Source organism: Galeopterus variegatus, unplaced genomic scaffold, assembly GCF_000696425.1.
Source record: "Galeopterus variegatus unplaced genomic scaffold, G_variegatus-3.0.2 Scaffold92, whole genome shotgun sequence".
In the NCBI taxonomy this organism is placed as follows: Eukaryota; Metazoa; Chordata; class Mammalia; order Dermoptera; family Cynocephalidae; genus Galeopterus; species Galeopterus variegatus.
Genome location: NW_007726203.1, coordinates 481,319 through 501,024, shown reverse-complemented (window position 1 = coordinate 501,024; position 19,706 = coordinate 481,319). Strand labels below are relative to the sequence as shown.

Sequence of the window (19,706 nt, the reverse complement as noted above, 5' to 3'; positions counted from 1 at the left end):
TGTTTTACATTCTTCTCAATTTTTTTTTTTCCTTTTTGTCTTTTTTCGTGTCTGGCAACGGATCGCAACCCTCAGTGTTGCCCCTGTACCGGACCGGGGACCGGCAACTGGACCACAACCCCCGGCGCTGCTCCCGCGCCTCGCTCAGCCAGTGAGCGGGAACCGGTCTGTATGTGGGATCCTGGGATCCGAACCCTCGGGCGGGAGCGCCGCCGCGCTTCCTAAGTGGCGCACTTATCCAGTGCGCCACCGGGCCGGCCCGACAGTAGCTAAGTTCTAAAAGGATCACTCCAACTGCTCTGCTGCAATTTTATGGTGACATAGCCATAGTCTATTCGCAACTTAGGACAATAGTGCCACTCCTCAATTTTTCTTTTTGGAGGAGGGTACTATGGTTTATTGTTATAAGTAATTTATTAATATAAACAGTTTATTATTATTATATTTAGTAACAGCAAGGATAGAAAATACCCATTCTTCAACAGTAAATTTGATCTGGGAAAATTTCTCAAAGACAATTGGATTTGTCTGCTGGAAAAGATCATCAAGCTTGGCAGTACTACTTGTATCAAAAACTCAGGACTAAATTAATGCAACAGATTTTCCAGGATGTTGTACAGTTGGCTCTGATAACAGATGCAGGAGAAAAATGTCAAAGTATTTTGAGCAATGCCAACATCATTAGAATAAAGGCCTTCTTTTTCAATGAGACAAAATTTTTTAAAGTTTATTTTTTGATTATTTTTTTCCTTTTTGTCTTTTTTACTGACCGGTAACGGGATCGCAACCCTTGGTGTCGCGCCCGTACCGGGGACCGGCAACGGGATCGCAACCCTCGGTGTTGCGCCCGCACCGCGCTCAGCCAGTGAGCGGGAACCGGTCTCCACATGGGATCCGAACCCGCAACCCTTGGTGTCGCGCCCGTACCGGGGACCGGCAACGGGATCGCAACCCTCGGTGTTGCGCCCGCACCGCGCTCAGCCAGTGAGCGGGAACCGGTCTCCACATGGGATCCGAACCCTCGGTGGGAGCGCCGCCGCGCTCCCAAGCGGCACACTCTGCAGTGTGCCACCGGGCCGGCCCTGATTTATTTTTTTAGTTGACAAAAATTGTATATATTAATTGGTTACAACATGTTTTTAAATATATATACATATGCAGAATGGCTAAATCAAGCTAATAACATACATGCTACTTCACTTATCACTTTTTTATGGTGAGAATAATTAAAATCTGCTCTCAGCACTTTTCAAGAATACAACACATTATTATTAACTATAGTCACCTTGTTATACAATAGATCTCTTGAACTCATTCCATCAAGGAGACTAGTTTAACAGATGGTACTCATAAGGGTGTGTGAATTTGTGTGACTGCTTCAATCAGTCTTATTTCTAATTTCCTGGGCTATGCTGGCCATGTAGAATTTAAGAACCTCTAAATGGCTTATGCGTTCATCCTAGCCAGGATGTCGAGGTTTCCTTATTGCTTTCTCGGCCCTGAGAGTGTTCATCAGAAATTCTGCCCTCCCCACAAACAGTCCAGGGTAACCCTATTGTCAGTAAGGTCTTGTGCAGCAGTGCCTACCCCTGCCCTCCCTGCCAGCTCCCTTCCCAAGAAGCCCGTTGGTTTGATTTCTGTGGCCCCACCCCAGCAACTCCTCTCATGTGACATGCAGCAATTCTGTTTGCTTCAAAAACAATCTTTCATTCACTAACTCACAAATATTTACCGAGTGCCTTTTACTTGCCAAGTATTGAGATAATTTAAATCCTTTCTGGAACAAGGTAGGAGATGAGTGGATGGCCAGATGGATGGAAGGATATTGGAAGTGCAGAGATGAATAGGCACAACCCTGCCCATGAGGAACTGACAGTCCAGTTCTGACAACAACAGCCATAGACTGTGGTGTAACAGGAGCAAGGAAGAAGAAACCTTACCTCTGCCCAAGGGAGTTAGGGGAGACCAAGCATTGTCAGGACAATTTGTAGATGGTCAAGTGGGGTGGGGATGCTTAAAGACAACAACGCGTTGGAGGCTGGCACGCAGGGGTCAAAGGCATCAGAATCATGTGAGAGCTCTTTTCCAAAATCGCACCCTTGCCTACCAGCACACCATCCAGCTACTCCTGACAGTACTCATATCCCAATGTGAGGAGCAAGGCTTTAAAATAATCCATTTAAAACATTTTTTTTCTGATTAGAAAGGAAATACATATAAAATTCAGAAAATACATAAATTCATAAAAAAGGAAAACAAAGTTCACCTATAATCCCACCATCTAGAAATAAATCATTTCTTTTATAGATATACTTCCAGATAATTTTACTTCATGTATATATAGATTCTTAATTAAAAGGGTGTTGTATCATAAAGTTTTGTAAGGTACTCTTTTCACTAATAATATCTGGTATACATCTCTCCATCTTAATAGAGTTCTACATTGCATTGTTAATGGCTGCATAATATTCTATTTTCTTATTTATGTCTTCACTTTTTACTACTAAAAATAATTTTGGATTATTCACAATGATTTAATTATTGTGCATTTTCAATTTAAGATACACCAGAAGCTAACATCCTACTGAATTTTATAAGAGAAAATAAAGAAACAAATGTCCTGGATTATGAAACTGACAGTTATTTGAAAGAATCCATAAATTGTGAGTGACCCTTTAATATTATTTTATTTTTTAAAAGCCCAAAATTTGGCCTGTAAATCTTTGTTAGACATAGTAAAAGACACTATATTCTTATTCTGTAACTACTATATTTTCACTTTTAAAGAGTAGTTCAAAACTTATGGGGGCTTATATAACCTTTTGCCAATCCGATGAGAGCTAATGATCCTCTCTCTAGAAAAGTGTGTCCACACATAGAACTCTAAATCCATGACTCCCAGGTTGAGGCTCTTCTTGAAAAAGGATTCTGTTTATTGCTGCCTGTAGCTTATGCTAGACACATGGGAGGACGAGGAGCAGAGGGAAGTCTTGGATCACTCCCTGAAGGCATGTTCTGTGACTAGTCCTAGGAGACAAAATAGACTATTATCATAGATGATACTTAATTCACCTTGAGAGAGTAACAATTGAATTAGGCATGAAATAAGTCATTCTGCAAGCCACCTTAAGTTGTGTAAAATAGGAACTTTGCTATTGTGTTTGTGGAGGACATTTAATACATTTCCTATCAAAAGCAGTAACTGATAGGAAAAGATACTACTGGAATAAAGTGTAACTATTATCTTTTTGCCTCCAAGAGGGGACAAGCTTGAAGTTGTATTATTTACTAGTGTTAAAACCATTCTTGATACTTTGCAAACATTTTTTTAAATGGTGAGTCATTTGCAGATGATGCCATTTTGGGAAGCATTGGGAAGCACAGAAGCATTCGATGAATTGTGGGGTAGATTTGCCAGAGTGTGTTTCAGTCCCTGCCCAACCGTTCAATCTGAAACAGGGACAAGAATAGCGATGACTCGTGGGGGACATTTTTGTCCTGTTCAATGGGTCTTATCAAAGCAATCACAACTTAAGGGCCTCTTTTTACTGTGGAAACTTTTTTTTTTTTTTTTCTGTTGTCTTTTTTCCGTGTCTGGCAACGGATCGCAACCCTCAGTGTTGCCCCCGTACCGGACCGGGGACCGGCAACGGGACTGCAAGCCTCGGTGTTGCTCCCGCGCCTCGCTCAGCCAGCGAGCGGGAACCGGTCTGTATGTGGGATCCGAACCCTCGGGCGGGAGCGCCGCCGCGCTTCCCAAGCGGCGCACTATCCAGTGCGCCACTGGGCCGGCTTACTGTGGAAACTTTTATAATTAATTTATTCAGAGACAAAACTGAGTTGCTATCTTTTTAAAAATGGTCATTACTCCCATGAAAATCTTATAGATAGAAATTGAGTGTGGCTTTAAATGAACTTATGTTTGTTTTCTGTTGGATATATCCAACAGATTATATATACCTAGGAGTAGAATTGTTTTGCATGTACTTTTACTTGTAGATGATTCTGCCAAATTGTTTTCCAAAGTGTTCGTACCAGTTTACATGTGCACCAGCAGCGTGTGAGAGTCCCAGTTGCTTCACATCCTCAACAACATTTGAATTGTTAGTTTTTTCAATGGTGGATGTTTAGTAGAATTCTACTCTTGTTTAATTTGCCTTTACCTGGTGATTAATGAGGCCAATATGTTTATTGGCCATTTTTATATCTTTTTTGTGAAGTACCTTTTAAAGTCTCTTTTCCATTAAAAAAATTGAGTCACTGATTTTTAGGAATTCCCTAGATACTCTGGATGACACATTTGTCTTGTGTAGACTGCCAGCATCTCCCACTCTGTGGCTTGACTTTTCACTTTCATAATGGTATCTTTTGAGGACCAAATTCTTAATCTTAATGATGACTAATTTCTCATTATTTTCCTTTTTTTTTTTTTGCTTATTTTTTGCTTTTATCTTCGTTTATATAATCAGTTTTAATGTAACAAATATAATAATTTTTCTGTTACTTAAGCTACTACATGTTCTCATTTGAACTTTATAGCTTTTCTATTTGGGTATAATCCTTTGTATTTTTTAGAATATACATAGAACTATAATACTTCTTTTTATTTTTAGTAAATACAATAGTCGATGTCTATACAGTTGAACAATTAAAGGTAAAATCTGTGAAGAATGAAGGAAGAGCTGATCCTTTCTATGGCATTCTTTATGGTTACATTTCTACACTGAACATTGATGATGAAACTACAAAAGTAGTTCAAAATAGATGGTAAGGAGCCAAATTTTAGCAAATTCATTTTTGTAAGAAACAATTATCATTAATAAATGTCAAGCTGTAAAAAGTTAAAGCTATTCTTTGATATAACAGTGTTTAAGTATTTGAGAGAAATGTGTGAATAAATAAACCAGACTGAAAAGTTTCCATGGCAAACTATTTAGATTCAAAGATTATAATTGCCTTTTAAAGTAAAACTTAATCTGCTGTATTTCTGCAGTCCTAAAATGTTAAGATATAATACTGCCAGAAACTTTCAACTGAGATGACAAACTTGTCTTATAATTTAGTAGAAAACTATTTTGGTTGCTATATCCTATAGTAATATAGTGATAGGATACACTATCACTAAAAAAAATTGTTTTCAACCACATGATGCACATGACTTCCAAACTCTCCTAGGTCAAAGTTCATATCTATTTGCATAGAAAGTAAACCCCAGTAGATTTAATAATCTTAGCCAAAAGATGCTTGGTGAGAAATGTCTAAAATGTTATTGTGGAAGTCTGTCTATGGATTTTTTAATTGAAGTTTTTATTGAGATAATTCTAGATCACATGGTGTTATAAGAAATAATACAGAGAGATCTCTGTACCCTTTGCCCAGTTTCCCCCAATGGTAACATTTTGTAAGCTTTAGTATCAGATCACAGCCAGGATACTGACCCTTCATTCAATCCACTTATTCAAATTTCTCCAGATTTACATGCAGTTATTTGTGTGTGTCTGTGTTCTATATAGTTTATCAAATATGTGGGTTTGTGTATCTACTGCCACAGTCAAGATGTTGACCTCTGGATTTTTAAAACATTTTATGATGTGGTATTAAAGCTGAAAAAAACTAATGTGGAGGCTGCTATGTAAGGCATGTATTTACTTTTGAAAAATATTTTTCAAAAATTAGAAAAATTTAAAAATTATTTCCCTTATTTGTTCCTTTTTTTTTTTTTCGGTGGCTGGCCAGTGCAAAGAACAAGCCCTGTACGTTGGTGTTATCAGCACCACGCTCTAACTGGCCAGCCCCCAGTTTTGTTTTGTTTTTTTGTGCCTGGCCGGTATGGGGATCCATACCCATGACCTTGGTGTTATAAGGCAGCACTCTAACCAACTGAGCTAACTGGCCAGTCCCTTCTTATTTTTCCTACATCTTTACTATTTACATGAGGAAAATATCTAAAGTTTACTAAAAAGTGATCTGTGGCTAGATAAGAAACCATTATCTTCAGATCATTCCCTCTGAGAAATTTGAATTAGTCTCCCTGTTTGAAATTGCTAAAATATGGCCTACTTCAGAAATATGGAATAGCATGAAATTAGCACTTAAAGAGAGGAGAATATATCGCTGGGAGTACTAATAGCATTCAGGATGTGAACCTACCCTGCCCTGTAGGGTTTCTGTGATGTACACAAGACCCAGTTTAGAACCATCAAATGAACAATTGTCAAACCCATGCTTTCTAGGTGCAAGACACGATTCCTGCCCTCAGAACCCACAGGTGGGGAGATAAGACAGACACACCTGCAATATAGCAGGGAACAGATGTGACAGAGTGTAAGGGCGGAAGCATAAGCTCTGCAGCTGTTCAAGAAAGGAAGGGATGCGGGCTGCGGTGCAGGGAAGGAAGGCCCAGCAGGGAAATGAGACTGGGTGGACCTTGAAAGCCGGGCAGGAACTCCAGCAGAGGGGAAGAAAGGAGGGAGGACGGTGAGAGGACTGGGGTACCCAGGTTCAGACGAATCACAAATGCTGGGAATGAGATCGACTGCCTAGAAAGCACATTTATGTTGTTTCTTATGTCTGTCCTGTATCCTGCACAGCACTGAACACTCAGTAAGTATTTCATATGCTGACTTAGACTTTTGTGGTGGTTCTTGTGCTAGAGGTTAAATTTGTCACTTGGGGTTACCACGTTTTATATTGTTGTTGTTTCCTTTCAGTTCCAGCTGTGGTTATGTTGTAAATGAAGCATCCAACACTTGCAAAACTTGTAACAAAGATTCTTCAGAACTTAAATCTGTTCTTCCCAGCTTCAACATGCTGGTTGATCTCACTGACCACACAGGCACCCTTCGCTCCTGTAGTCTCGCAGGAGGTGTCGCTGAGGAGACTTTGGGCTGCACGGTGAATAGGAAAAAGAAATGTTTAGAAATACTTCCAAATTGAATTTCCTTCCCTCCAAATATAGGTTATTTTGGTGAACATTTGATAGAAATTAATTCATTACCAAAGAGGTCTGGGAAAAAAACATCTTGATTTAAACACGTTTCTTTAATGAACAAATAGTTCATTATAATAGTCCAAATATACATATTGTACATTAAAATCCTAGTTAATATTGACTATTATGAATGATGATTGAGGCCTTTCGCAAAAACGGAGGAATAAACATGACCTTTGATACAGTCAAGTAACAGTGGGTAAAACAACATGTTGGAGATGTTGATCAGTCATGAGCTTGCTCTTCCAGAGGGGGGTTTTGGCCATATTTCACCTAGCCAGTTGTATAAATTTAGCCATGAATTTTCTCCCTGGTCTGCAACTATAGAGGAGCAGCAGGTACTTAGAGATTAGCATGTGTATTTGATGACAGGCACTCATTTTTTATTGTGAAAACTAGCTAATGAAATTTACTACTAAGCTTTAGTTCTAAGGGGAGGTTTCCTTGCTGAGCCACCTGATTGGCATTAGAGACTCAGTTTATAGCCTTTCTGGCCTTATCTCCTCTATCAAAAGAACTGAGCTGTAATTACTGTGGATAAAATTCCATTTCTAGTGAGCAAGTTTAAATTTCGCATTGTTGTAAAAATGAGTTATCTATGTAATATTTCAGAAATACTTGTTTGATTTTGTTTTTAACCAGGTAAATGAGTTTCTTACAATGACGGATGAACAGAAAACAGCATTAAAGTGGCAATTTCTTTTGGAAAGAAGCAAAATTTACTTAAAAGTTAGTGTATTTTACAGTACTGAATTGTTCTATATATTCGAACAATAAGAAAAACCTAGGGTGTGACCTAATGAAGTAGGGAATTTATTATTTTAATAATACCCAGCTTCTGGATGTGCAGAAGGATTCGATTACCCTAGAAACAATGGAAATAATCAGTTATTTTCATATAGTATAAAGGAGTTACAAATGACACCAGAGAAATAGACCAACAAAGAAAATATCCATTAATGTTAACTCCAAGGAGAGGTAACTGAGGCAAAGCTGGGTTATCCCCACTCCAAACCTGCCTGTGTGACACTGCTCTTGCTGAGGCAGTGTAAAGTAGCATAGTTAAATGTTTAGATTCTGGATTGAGACAGACTTAGTCTGAATCCTAATGCCACAATCCTCCGCCTGTCTGACCCTGGGGAGGTTAGTTAACCTCTCTGAGCCTGGAAGTTCTATGATCCTACAACTCTGAAGGGTCAGAGCCTACCCTTGAGGCACTAGCAACACTTCAGTGTGGGAGGATCACAGAATCTTAGTGTGAAAGGTGTGACAAGGGAGAAGGTGGGGGTGAGACAAATTCCTCTTGTTGCAAATGAGAAAAGTGGGACCATGAAATGTTGCCACTTGCCCCAGTCACAGGTGAGATAGGACTACAGCCTACATTATTTCTTTCCTTCTGTGGTTCTTTTGTGTGTTCTCTTTTCTACTCCTAAAAGTTATTGCCCTCCTGTTTATGTGAGTTATATCTACCAAGACTTACTATACTAGAAGTTAAAATTGAGAAGGTGGAACGTGAAATGGTTACCCACTCAGTGTCAGAGTGGACTAAAGACACTGGTTCCTTAGCCCAGGCTAACTGCCTGGCTTACATCCTTGGGTTAGAGAGGGAAGTACATCTACGTTGAAAAGGTATCACTATCAGGTAGTCTTATGCAGTTTGCACCTTGAGGTAATTCAATTTTGGTGGTCCAGAACTTTTCAAACTGTAATTTAGTTTATAGCAGCCTGGGGCTGGTGTTGCTCTGAGATAACTGGCAAAAGCAGACCAAGGTTATCTCCGGAGGCATTTACCTTCAACTGAGGCCTCAAAGAATTCTTTCATGTAAAATTCCAAGGAATAGGGCCAGCCTGGTGGTAAACTGCTACAGTGCGCCACTTGAGAGCATGGCGGCGCTCCCTCCGAGGGTTCGGATCCCACATACAGACTGGCTGCCGCTCACTGGCTGAGCCAGGCGCGGGAGCAACGCCGAGGCTTGCGATCCTGTTGCCGGTCCCCGGTCCGGTACAGGGGCAACACTGAGGGTTGCGATCCGTTGCCAGACACGAAAAAAGACAAAAAGGAAAAAAAAAAATTGAGAAGAATGTAAAACATATTCATGAGCACACCTTCCATTAAGGTCAGGGCAATGATGTTATGTCATGTCACATAGCCCCTAGAAAATGACAATGTGTGCAGGCGAGAGAATGAGAATAAAACGGCAAACATCTTAGTATTACTATGAAAATGGTTTTGATCTCATGGATGTCCTGAAAGAGTCTTTGAGAACCCTGAGTGTACTCCATCTCAGCCTCATAAGAAGGTTTTTCCATTTTCCAGTGACTTCTTTTCCTTGTGGCCTCAAGCGTGTCTGAATAGGTTGCAGACATGGAATCACCAGTGGTCTCACCAGTATTTCTAGGACTTTGGCCTGAGGCCTCTTCATTACTAGGACAGAGGAGAAAAAGTTAGTCTCTTCCACCATTAACATGGATTCATCTAAGAACTACCTATCCCCAAATTAAGGTACACTCAGGTCCTTGACGAACTTTATGTTTCCCAGACAGAAGATGCCCATTGCTAATGAGTGTGATTAATTTAAATTCATGGAAATTTATAGTTTTCCAAACTTGATTCAAATACAATAAATTGCCCTCAAATAAAGGAATATTGTACCTTTCCAAAAAATAATGTTTAAAAGATACATAAGTTGGATTTAACAAAGATTTTAAGCAGATATAAAATGATTATGCTATATCATAAGATGTGATAAAGATCATGAGAATCAAATACGATTTCAATTGTAATCAGGTAAAACAGAACACATAATTTAAAAAATAAGAACTTATGTTGCTCTGCTAATATGATATTCCTACATAGATTGACTATTTTATGAATTTATCATATTTCAACTAAAAGTAACTTCTTAAAATGGTTCCACTGGAGGGATTTCAAAGAGAAATATTCATTTTAATGTTTTAAAACATATGGTGATATTATTATAAGTCCTTTTAAGTATGATATTGGTATTAAAGAATAATTTCCAAAAAGGGTTAAACCATGATTTTCATACAAAAATAAAATGAATGCATCAAAGATTTAATTTAACTCATTAATTAATGAAGGAAACAGTAAGTTGTAAAAAAAAAGGAAAAAGGGGTTTAAAGGAGAGTCAGTCGAAGAATAGACACAGAGGTAGGCAATCAGAAATGCTGAAATGGGTTTGCTTAGATGAGGAATTGGTCTCTTCTGCAGGGCAGAATCAGTGCATCTTCACCCAGATAAAATGCATCCGGATTCCATAAGCAGGATTGTGTCATTATCAACTTACTACAGCCTAGTTATAAAATAGCTCAGCCAAAGCAAGGGATGATGCAGATGCCTGTAGAATCAGAGCACTCCACTTCAAAGGTGCTCTAGCCAGTACCAGACCGTGGGAGCGCTCCATTGAAAGGGTACCCAGTTATCATGCCCTTTTAAAGTCTTTCACAGTTTTTCCTGACATTAGTACATTTTTTCTTAGTCTTTGAAATTAAAGTGATTGATGTGTCCTTCCACTCCATATTAAATCAAATGTTGGTGAAAGTGTTTTGTAAATTGTAAAAAATGAGACTGTATTATTAGTGAATGGCATCATCATATCCCCGTATTCTAACAGGTTACATCACCATTGGTAGTTTGAACACACATTAAACCATTTCTTCTGCATGTTGGATTTGTAAACCCAAATTTTCTGCCTGAGAGAAATGTCATGAAAAATGACATGGAATTTTTTACAAAATCACTGTTGGAGGACAGACCTGTCATTTCTGTACATGCTCTGCCTAAGACTGGAGCTCTTTCCATCATCTTACAACTTCAATTGACATCTGTGTTAACATCTGTGAACAAAAGTTCTGTTGCAGTTCTCTGTTTGTGGTCACTGGTTTTCAACTTTATATGCAAGGTGATTTTTAAAACTAACTCTCTGTCTCTTACTTTTTTTCCTTATAGTTGGTTTTATCACACAGAGCAAGGGGTGGATTGAGAGTGACCGTACTCTCATGTAAGCTTGCAGATCCTATTGAGGCAAGTGCGAACTTGTCTGGACAAGGACGTGTTTAAAGCCATGTATCATTTTAAGCTCTGGAAAAGTATGGGAGTTTTGACTCTCTTTAGAATGGAATATTAGTTGGAAAATTATGGATAAAATTGTATTTGTTTTAAATGTGGCAAAAATGTTTCTATACATTGTTATTATGTTTCCTCCTGGAGTTGGTTTGGGGACAAATCTGAAAACATCTCTCTCACCTGAGGTCACTTCTGAGAAGGCCTTTTCTATTGGCTTTGCCCTGTCTCCTCCCAAATTGGAAAATATTTACATGAATTAATAAACAAGTTTAATTTTTCCCACAGATATGAATGATTTCTTTTCTCAAGCCACTTTACTCTGTGTCTTGGTTCCCTGGGAAAAGATTAGAACCTCTAACAGCTACTTTGCTAGAGCTTGGCAGTGGCTCATCATCTAACAGGGGAGCGGCTCTCTTGGCGCCAGGTGGGAACAGCAGAGGTCCGGGCAGTAGTGTGCAACTGCTTTGAACGCACAGAGCTATTCTAATCCCTTGCCTTCAGTGATGGCACACTAGAGCTGCCCTGTGCTTGTGAGGGCTCGCTGTGAGCTCCAGGCTGGCGTGTACGAGTCTGAATCAACAGGGAGGAGACCAGCTTTAGGAGTTACATGAGTGGTGCCCAGGTCTCAGGAGCTTTGAGAGGGGATCTGCTCAGGACATAGGACAACAGCCACCCTTTTATCTCAGTTTTCTTTGCAGCAGTCCCGAAATATACTGCTCAGCCCCTAAATATACTGCTCAGCCCCACACCATTCTGAGTCACTTGCTTCAGGGCACAGAACCCATCTGTGAAGACCCACACTAAGGCCAGCACTGACCCACAGGCTGGGAGGGTTGGCCAGAGTACATCGGGTCTGGCACTTCAGAAGGCTGCATGTCATCCATCACAGGATTGGAAAAAAGGAGAAAGTGAGTACTGTGTAAATGAAAGTCTTTCATAAAGCTGGTGTTGGGAGATAAAATTACCTGATCAGTGATGTTTTCTCTGGCTCTTTCCATTTGTAGCCATGGAGAAGGCATGCAAGTTGACCCTTAGTGTGTTCAAATTGTGGTCATAAATGAGGCGACGAAGGACTTGACCTAGTTGTACAAAGTGGGCCTGATGAAGAGCTTCTTCCCTTGGGGAGGAGAACTGGGTTTGTTGTAAGGGGAGTTGGGAGGCTGGACAGGAGAGGAAGGACGGAGAGTGGTGGAGGGTCAGGCAGGAGGGGAGAGCAGGCAGTGCCGGATCTATACCCACACCCACTGTTGGCTAAGCAGGGTGGGTATGGCGCCCCTCCACTGGGAGGCAGGAAGGACACTGGGGTGTCAGGAGCTGCTGTGCCAGGCCTCCTGGTGCCCTGACCACTAGCAGCAGGTACAGAAGCACCAGGGCCTAGGATCCCGCAGTCCACGGGCCTCAGCTGCTCTGGCTGTTTCACCACCCACTTCAAGTGCATAATAAAGGTGTCGTGGCAGGTGCACAGGCAGTACCCACTGTGTGGCCAGCATGGGGCTCTGAAATTCCTCTTCACTGCAGTCCGCCGACATCAAACTATGAAAGCCCAATGCCTCACTGCTTATTTCATCTGATGACATTGGAACCTGCAGGGCCAGGGGTTAAGCCACACTGAATCAAAAGTGCTTCACAAAATTTAACTCACACATGAAGATTACAAATTGGTGGGTATCTGACATTTAGTTGTCAATTAGTCAGAATGCAGGCAGTCAAGTAGAAGTAAGCATCCCCCACGTCAGCACAAAATACATGCCCCTGTCCAGGCACCATTTTCCTCTTGCTCTCCAGGAGTTTCTTTTCCTGGCACTAGCGTCTTTTGACCTACAGGTTTCATATTGCTTTTTATAAATAGTTTGACTACGTGATTTTCCCTGATCTTCTTTTTTTTTTTTTTTTTTTTTTCTTTTGTTTTTTTCCGTGTCCGGCAACGGATCGCAACCCTCAGTGTTGCCCCCGTACCGGACCGGGGACCGGCAACGGGATTGCAACCCTCGGCGTTGCTCCCGCGCCTCGCTCAGCCAGTGAGCGGGAGCCGGTCCATATGTGGGATCCGAACCCTCGGGCGGGAGCGCCACCGCGCTTCCCAAGCGGCGCACTACCCAGTGCGCCACCGGGCCGGCCCTCCCTGATCTTCTATTAGTGATTTATTTCATTAAGATTTTCCTTTCCTAATTCTGCTTTGGCAAGTTTATTGGTTCAATACTCTGCACATGGCAGAAACACAATATATACATTTGTTTGTCCATTACTCATATAAAGGAATCCTGGAGTTGTTTTGCTTTAAAATTTTTTTATTGTAAGGTTTTACATTTATTGTATAAAAATTATAAAATAATAATAGATAACAACAAAAAAGGAAAACCAATAATTTCCCATCCCATATTTTTAATGGGTAGGTAATATGTTGTTTCTTGTATATATATATATATATATTATTTTTTTTTAATGTGGTAAAATATACATAACATAAAATTTACCATTTTAACCATTTATTAAGCATAGAGTTCAGTGGCATTAGGTACATTCATGATGCTGTACACTTATCACCACCATCCATCTCCAGAACCTTTTACATCATCCCATACTGAAACTCTGTACCCGTTAGACAGTAACTCCTCATTCTCCCCTCCATTCAGCCCCTAGTAACCTCTAATCTACTTTCTGTCTCTATGAATTCGACTATTCTAGGTACCTCGTATAAGAAGATTCACACAGTATTTGTCCTTCTGTGTATGACTTTTTTCACTGAGCATAGTGTTTCTGAGGCTCATCCATGTTATAGCATGTATCAGTACTTCATTCTTTTTTATGGCTGAGTAATATTCCATTACATGGATATAACACATTTTATTTATTCATCTCTTGATGACATGGTGTTTTTTTGACTTTTTGGCTATGGTGAAAAATGCTGCTATGAACATGCCTATGCAAGCATCCTACACTTTTGTATGTCTTTCTTGACTATAAGTTTGAATTTTTTTCTAGTGTATCTGTATCATTCTGTTTCTGTTGCTTATAACAAAATTTCCTGGGACTGGGTGATTTATAAGAAAATGAAATTTATTGCTTACAGTTTCAGAGGCTGGGAAGTCCAAAGTCCAGGGAACACATCTGGTGAGGGTCTTGGTGGTGACAGTGACCCAGATGTCTCACATAGCAGAAAATGGCAGAGCAGAGAGAGATAGCTCCTCATGTGATCTCCTTTTAAAGCCCTCAAAACTATGCCACTGACCACTATTATTAATCCATTCACTATGGCATGGTCCTACAATCTAATCACCTCTTCGAGGCTCCACCTTTCAATTACTGTAAGAGGAGTTCCCACCCTCATTTACACTATCACGGTGGGGACTAAATTTGCGGGGAGGGGGCATCAAGCCACAGCAGTATCATTGTGCTTATAATTACTTTCCTCTTTCCCATTAAATATATAAACACATGAAAGTTTTAGCATATGTGTTTTTTGTTTTTTGGCAGCTGGCCAGTAATGGGATCTGAACCCTTGACTTGGTGTTATCAACACCTTGCGGTTTTAGCATATTTGAATTAAGTGTTTTGAAAAGAAATATAAAACATCTGAAAACAAAGATACGGCACTAATATTACATCAAGGATGTCCCCAACAGTCTTGTTAAAAAAATAACTGAGTATAAACATATGAAAGATGTCAGCTTCACTATTAAAGAAATGCAAATGAAGATGACCATAAGCCCTGATTCCCAGTGTTGGCTAGGGTGTGCAGGAAAAGGCATTCTTCAACACTCTTGTCAGATACAAATTGGTATATCCTTTTTTTCTTCCATAATTTGGCTAAAAGTATCAAAATTTTAAAGTGCATACCTGGTTGATCTTGCCAGTAAACAACAACAACAACAACAACAAATGCAACCATTTCATCAATATCACTTCTAAGACTTTCCTTAAGAAAAGAAATGGTGTCAGTGGAGGATGTTCGTTGCATCATTGTTCCAATAGCAAGGCATTTGAAACCTATGCAACCTGTAGGGGGATGGTGGGCCTCATGCAGATCCTCTTTACTTGCTGGTACACACTGATGCACAGCTTCTATGAGGGTCGGAGAATGAGCTGGGGAGGTTATGGGAGGTATGGGGGGAACTGATTCTGGTTCTGACAGACTGTGCTCCAGAGCACCCCCTTGGGATCACAAGCTTCAGCTCGTCTCCAGCTCTGAGACCACTTTCTTGGGATTTGCTCCCTGACCTTTCTTCTTCCTTCACTATCGTCTCCTTCAATAAATCACCCGAACAAGAATCCCCATCATAGGCTCTGTTTCTGGGGTACACGATAAAAAAAGCCATTAAATAAAGAATAAATGTAAATAAATAATTATTATATACCCTTATATTCACTGACCTGGAATGATGTTCATAATATAGTAAGTGGATGTATAATACTCATTTTGTATAAAAGCCCAGTGAACATATGTTCAAGAAAACCAGGTTGGCCAGTTAGCTCAGTTGGTTAGAGCGTGATGCGGATAACAGCAAGGTCCAGGGTTCCATCCCTGTACTCACCAGCCATCAACAACAAAAACAAAAAACACCAGAAGACAGGTGTCAAGAACAGGACTAATTCATTACGGAATTATATTCTTGAGTGTGATAATGATCTTGTTTTTATACAGGAGTGTCCTCATTCTTAGGAGATGCATGCTAAAAGAGCAAAGTGTTTCTGTAACTACCTTTCCAACGAGTTTCCAAAATAAGGATGTGTGTGTGCGCGTGTGTGTATGCATGCGTGTGTGTGTAGAGAGAGAGAGGAAGACACAGAGCGAGAGCAAACGTTGACAATTGTTGAATCTAGTGAAAGGTATATGAAGTTCATTGTACTAGTTGTTAAACTTTTTTGTAGGTTTAAATTTACACAAGATACGAAGTTGGGGGAAAATATATATCCTGGGTGCTAGGATTACTGTGATTTTAGCAACATCAGGTGGGAATGGGTATCTCTGCTTTTGGTTCTTGCCTCCTAGAACTTTGTGTGCTAAACCTGCAATGCTGATGTCAGATGTTTCGTGACAACACGTGTTCCACCAGCGTGGTGAACATTGACCTCTGGGCACCTTACACTTTGGGTGCTGGCTTGTGCCACCTACCCAGGGCTACATGTGAACACTGCTCCTACCTTATACCTCTAGCTTGCTTTAATAATCTGTCAACTTGGCAGACTTATCTCAGCTGAACCTTGTACCTGCCAGCTAAACTAATAAGGCACTTCCAATACGAGCACAGTCTAGCCGGTTGGCTCAATTGGTTAGAGTGCCATCTTGTAGTGCCAAGGTCAAGGGTTTGGATCCCTTTACCAGCTGGCCACCAAAAAAAAAAAAAAAAAAAAAAAAAAAACAACCCAATATGAGCATACCCTTTGATCCAGCTCTTCCACTTATGGGAACGTAGCCAAAGGAAATAACGACAAATGTGCTGATTCTCCTAGCACATAATTAGAGAAAATCTCAATGTCCAAAAATGGAGGACTGACTTTAGAATCTTATGCAGTCAGTGAAAATAATACTGCAGAAGTGCGTTGACTGACATGGGAAAAGGTAGTCACAATATACAGTGGAAAATAACTTAGAAAAATTGGATGGCATGAGCAAATTCTATTAAAAAAGTTACAATCCTAGGGCTGGCCCATGGCTCACTTGGGAGAGTGTGGTGCTGATAACACCAAGGCCAAGGGTTTGGATCCCTACATAGGGATGGCCAGTTAGCTCACTTGGGTGTTGCAAACACCAAGTCAAGGGTTAAGACACCCTTACCAGTCATCTTTTTTTTTTTGACCGGTAAGGGGATTGCAACCCTTGGCACGGTGTGGTCTGCACCAAGTTCAGCCAGTGAGCGCACCAGCCATCCCTATGTAGGATCTGAACCCGCGGCCTCAGCGCTACCAGCGCCACACTCCCCCAAGTGAGCCACAGGGCTGGCCCCAGTCATCTTTAAAAAAAAAAAAAAGTTACAATTCTATCCATGCATTTGAAAGAATGTACATCACAGTACACCAAATGCCTAAGTTTGTCGCTGGGAGGATGACATTTTGGGTATTTCGTTCTTTTTGCTTACCTTCATTTTCTGACTCTTCAGTAATAAACATGCATTGTAAGCAATTTTAAATTTTTAAAATTGTTTTGTGGCTGGCCAGTATGTGGATCTGAGCCCTTGACCTTGGTGTTATAATACCATGCTCTCACCAAATGAGCCAACCTGCCAGCCAGCAATTTTTAAAATAGAAATTTAAAGATAAAAGTAATTAAGTAGCATGATATTTAATAAACCCAATTATGGCACTTCCTCATAATAAATTATAATTTAAACATGGGGGTTGTTTTAATACCTAAACATTTGAATCATATATCTACTTACAAGATGCAGCTTGCACTGTGGTTAAAACTTCAGGTCTGGTCTTGGGACAACTGGGTTACATCTTGGCTCTGCCACTCAGCTGAGTGAACTTAGCAGGCTTCCTAGCCTCTGAATCTTCATCTGTATAAGAACCATGGTAGTAATAACCAACCTCACAGCTTTTTTGAGGGTTACATAATACATGGAAGCATGGAACAAACTGTGCTTGGCAAAGTGCCTGCAGTACTAAGTCCTCAATAAATGTTAACCATTATTACCAAGTTAGATTTCCTACGCTTTCTTAGAACCAGCATATGCTTTCTGTGTGCACTAACAGCAGGAGCCCCTGCCTAAGCTGAAAGGACTCTACCAGGCACTCTGATAACTGTGCATCTTGCCAAGGTTTTTTTATTTTTCCAGAGAAGGGTGCAGACAAGAGCAAAAGCAGCACTCTCCAACCATCCAACTTCCCCCAAGCCTTCCTATCTCTCGTTGGGAGGTAGAGGCAGATTAACTCTGTCAACAAAGCACAGTGCTGAGGAGGCCAAAAGTCAAAGACCAAGGTCTGAAGCCCCACAAAGAGGAAGTATTCTTTCTCACTATGACTGGAAAAAAGTACACTTTCAGGCCACAAAAAAGACAGCAACACATTTATTTTGAAAACAGTAATTTCAAAATTATCTTCCACACTCAGAATCTTTGGGTCAGGGTAGACAACCCAGGCAAGCAGACTAGATCTTCATTAATAACATTAATTAATTCAGTGGATCTGGGACAATAATTGTGAAATTTTTATTTTTACAAATGCCTCCAGATGATTATCAAGTCCAAGGAAATTTGGGGAACGCTGGTCTGGAACTTGCCTGTGTTTCCTTTAGTTTTTGAGTCTTGAACTACTGATCCTAGAATGAAGAGTCTTATCCAGTCCAGTCTTAAGAAAGGAAACTAAGTCTTCTGAACATACGGCTTGATAAACGCTCCACTTCAGAAACATCACAAACCCTTTATTTTGGTTTCCATTTCTGGCCGGGCTCTTCCACGTGTTTCTTTAAGTATCTGTCTTCCTTGAGTTGAGGCATAACAGTCCAATCAAGTCATTTTTCAGGACGGGTTTCTTATCACAAGGACTGTCACATTTAATAATTTTTGCTTGCTTCTGTCCTGCTCTCTTCTCTCCTGAAACTTAAGGAGTTAGGGTGCTTTGTACAGACTCAATATTCTGGCCTTTCCACCTTAAATCTCATACTAACGATCCCGTGAATGCCAGCCTGGATCTCATCATTTTCTTTGACTGTCCCAACTCCCTTTGGCGAGCCAGTCAAGATAATATCTCCCTCTTCCAAGGTGATTATCTTAGAAACGTAGCTGATGATGTAAGGGATGGAAAAAATCATGGAGGCCGTGTCCCCCTCCTGCCGGAGCTCGCCGTTGACGGTGAGCCAGAGCTTCAGGCTGTGGGGGTCGGGGATCCTCTCCTTGGGCACGAACGCGCTGACGGGGCAGGAGCCCGTGAAGCCCTTGGCCAGCGTCCAGGGCAGCCCCTGCCTCTTGCACTCCTTCTGCACGTCCCTGGCGGTCATGTCCAGGCACAGGGCATAGCCGGCCACGTGGTCCATGGCGGCGGCCTGCGGCACGGCGCGCGCGCGCCTGCCCACGAGCACGCCCAGCTCCAGCTCGTGCTGTAGGTCGCGGGTGTACGCGGGCATGGGGATGGGTGCGCCCTCGGGCACGTATGCGGTGGACGGCTTCAGGAAGAGCACGGGCTCGCGCAGCACAGCGCTGCCCATCTCCTGGGCGTGCTCGGCGTAGTTCCTGCCCACGCACACGATGTTCTTGCCCCACTCCCAGAAGCGCGCCAGCGGCCGCGGCGCCGCCATGGCTGCGCCGGCTCTTCGCGCCTGCGGCTGCCCGCAAAGAACCGGCTACCTTGGACGCCGCCCCCGCCGCGGCGGTCAGTCCGTCCCGTTGCACTCGGCCTCCTGGGAGCCGCCGTCCGGGTTCCGTCTCGGGGCGCCGGACCTCAGGACGCCAGCCCTGTCCGGAGCGAGGCGGAGTCTGCGCGCGCAGATCTCGGCCGCGGCCACCACCGCCGCCTCCGCCGAAGGCCCCGGACCCGCCCCCCAGCTCCGGCCGGGAGGGAGCGGATTTAATACGAGCGCGCTGACTGGCCGGAGCGGCGTGGGTTGGGCGCTGACTGTCAGCGGCTCGCGAGGCCAGCGCTGATTGGCCAGGGCGGCGCGGGGCGGGTGCTGATTGGCCGCGGCGCGCCGAC

General features: G+C 41.8%; 2 protein-coding genes across 3 annotated transcripts in view; one reads left to right on the top strand and one right to left on the bottom strand.

Moving 5' to 3' along the window:
* MEIOB (meiosis specific with OB domains) overlaps nucleotides 1–11,362 on the top strand; it is a 38,058-nt gene extending 26,696 nt beyond the window's left edge. For both annotated transcript variants that reach the window (XM_008581594.1, XM_008581586.1), the window contains one exon: nucleotides 10,962–11,362. In XM_008581594.1, coding sequence (XP_008579816.1) covers nucleotides 10,962–11,072 — 111 coding nt within the window. In that variant the 3' untranslated portion in view covers nucleotides 11,073–11,362. The remainder of the gene's footprint in view (nucleotides 1–10,961) is intronic.
* A 6,705-nt stretch (nucleotides 11,363–18,067) lies between these two features.
* FAHD1 (fumarylacetoacetate hydrolase domain containing 1) lies at nucleotides 18,068–19,311 on the bottom strand. Its single transcript, XM_008581578.1, has one exon. It carries the CDS (start codon nucleotides 19,309–19,311, stop codon nucleotides 18,646–18,648), a length of 666 nt encoding a protein of 221 aa, XP_008579800.1. The 3' UTR covers nucleotides 18,068–18,645.
* Nucleotides 19,312–19,706: the final 395 nt, after the last annotated feature.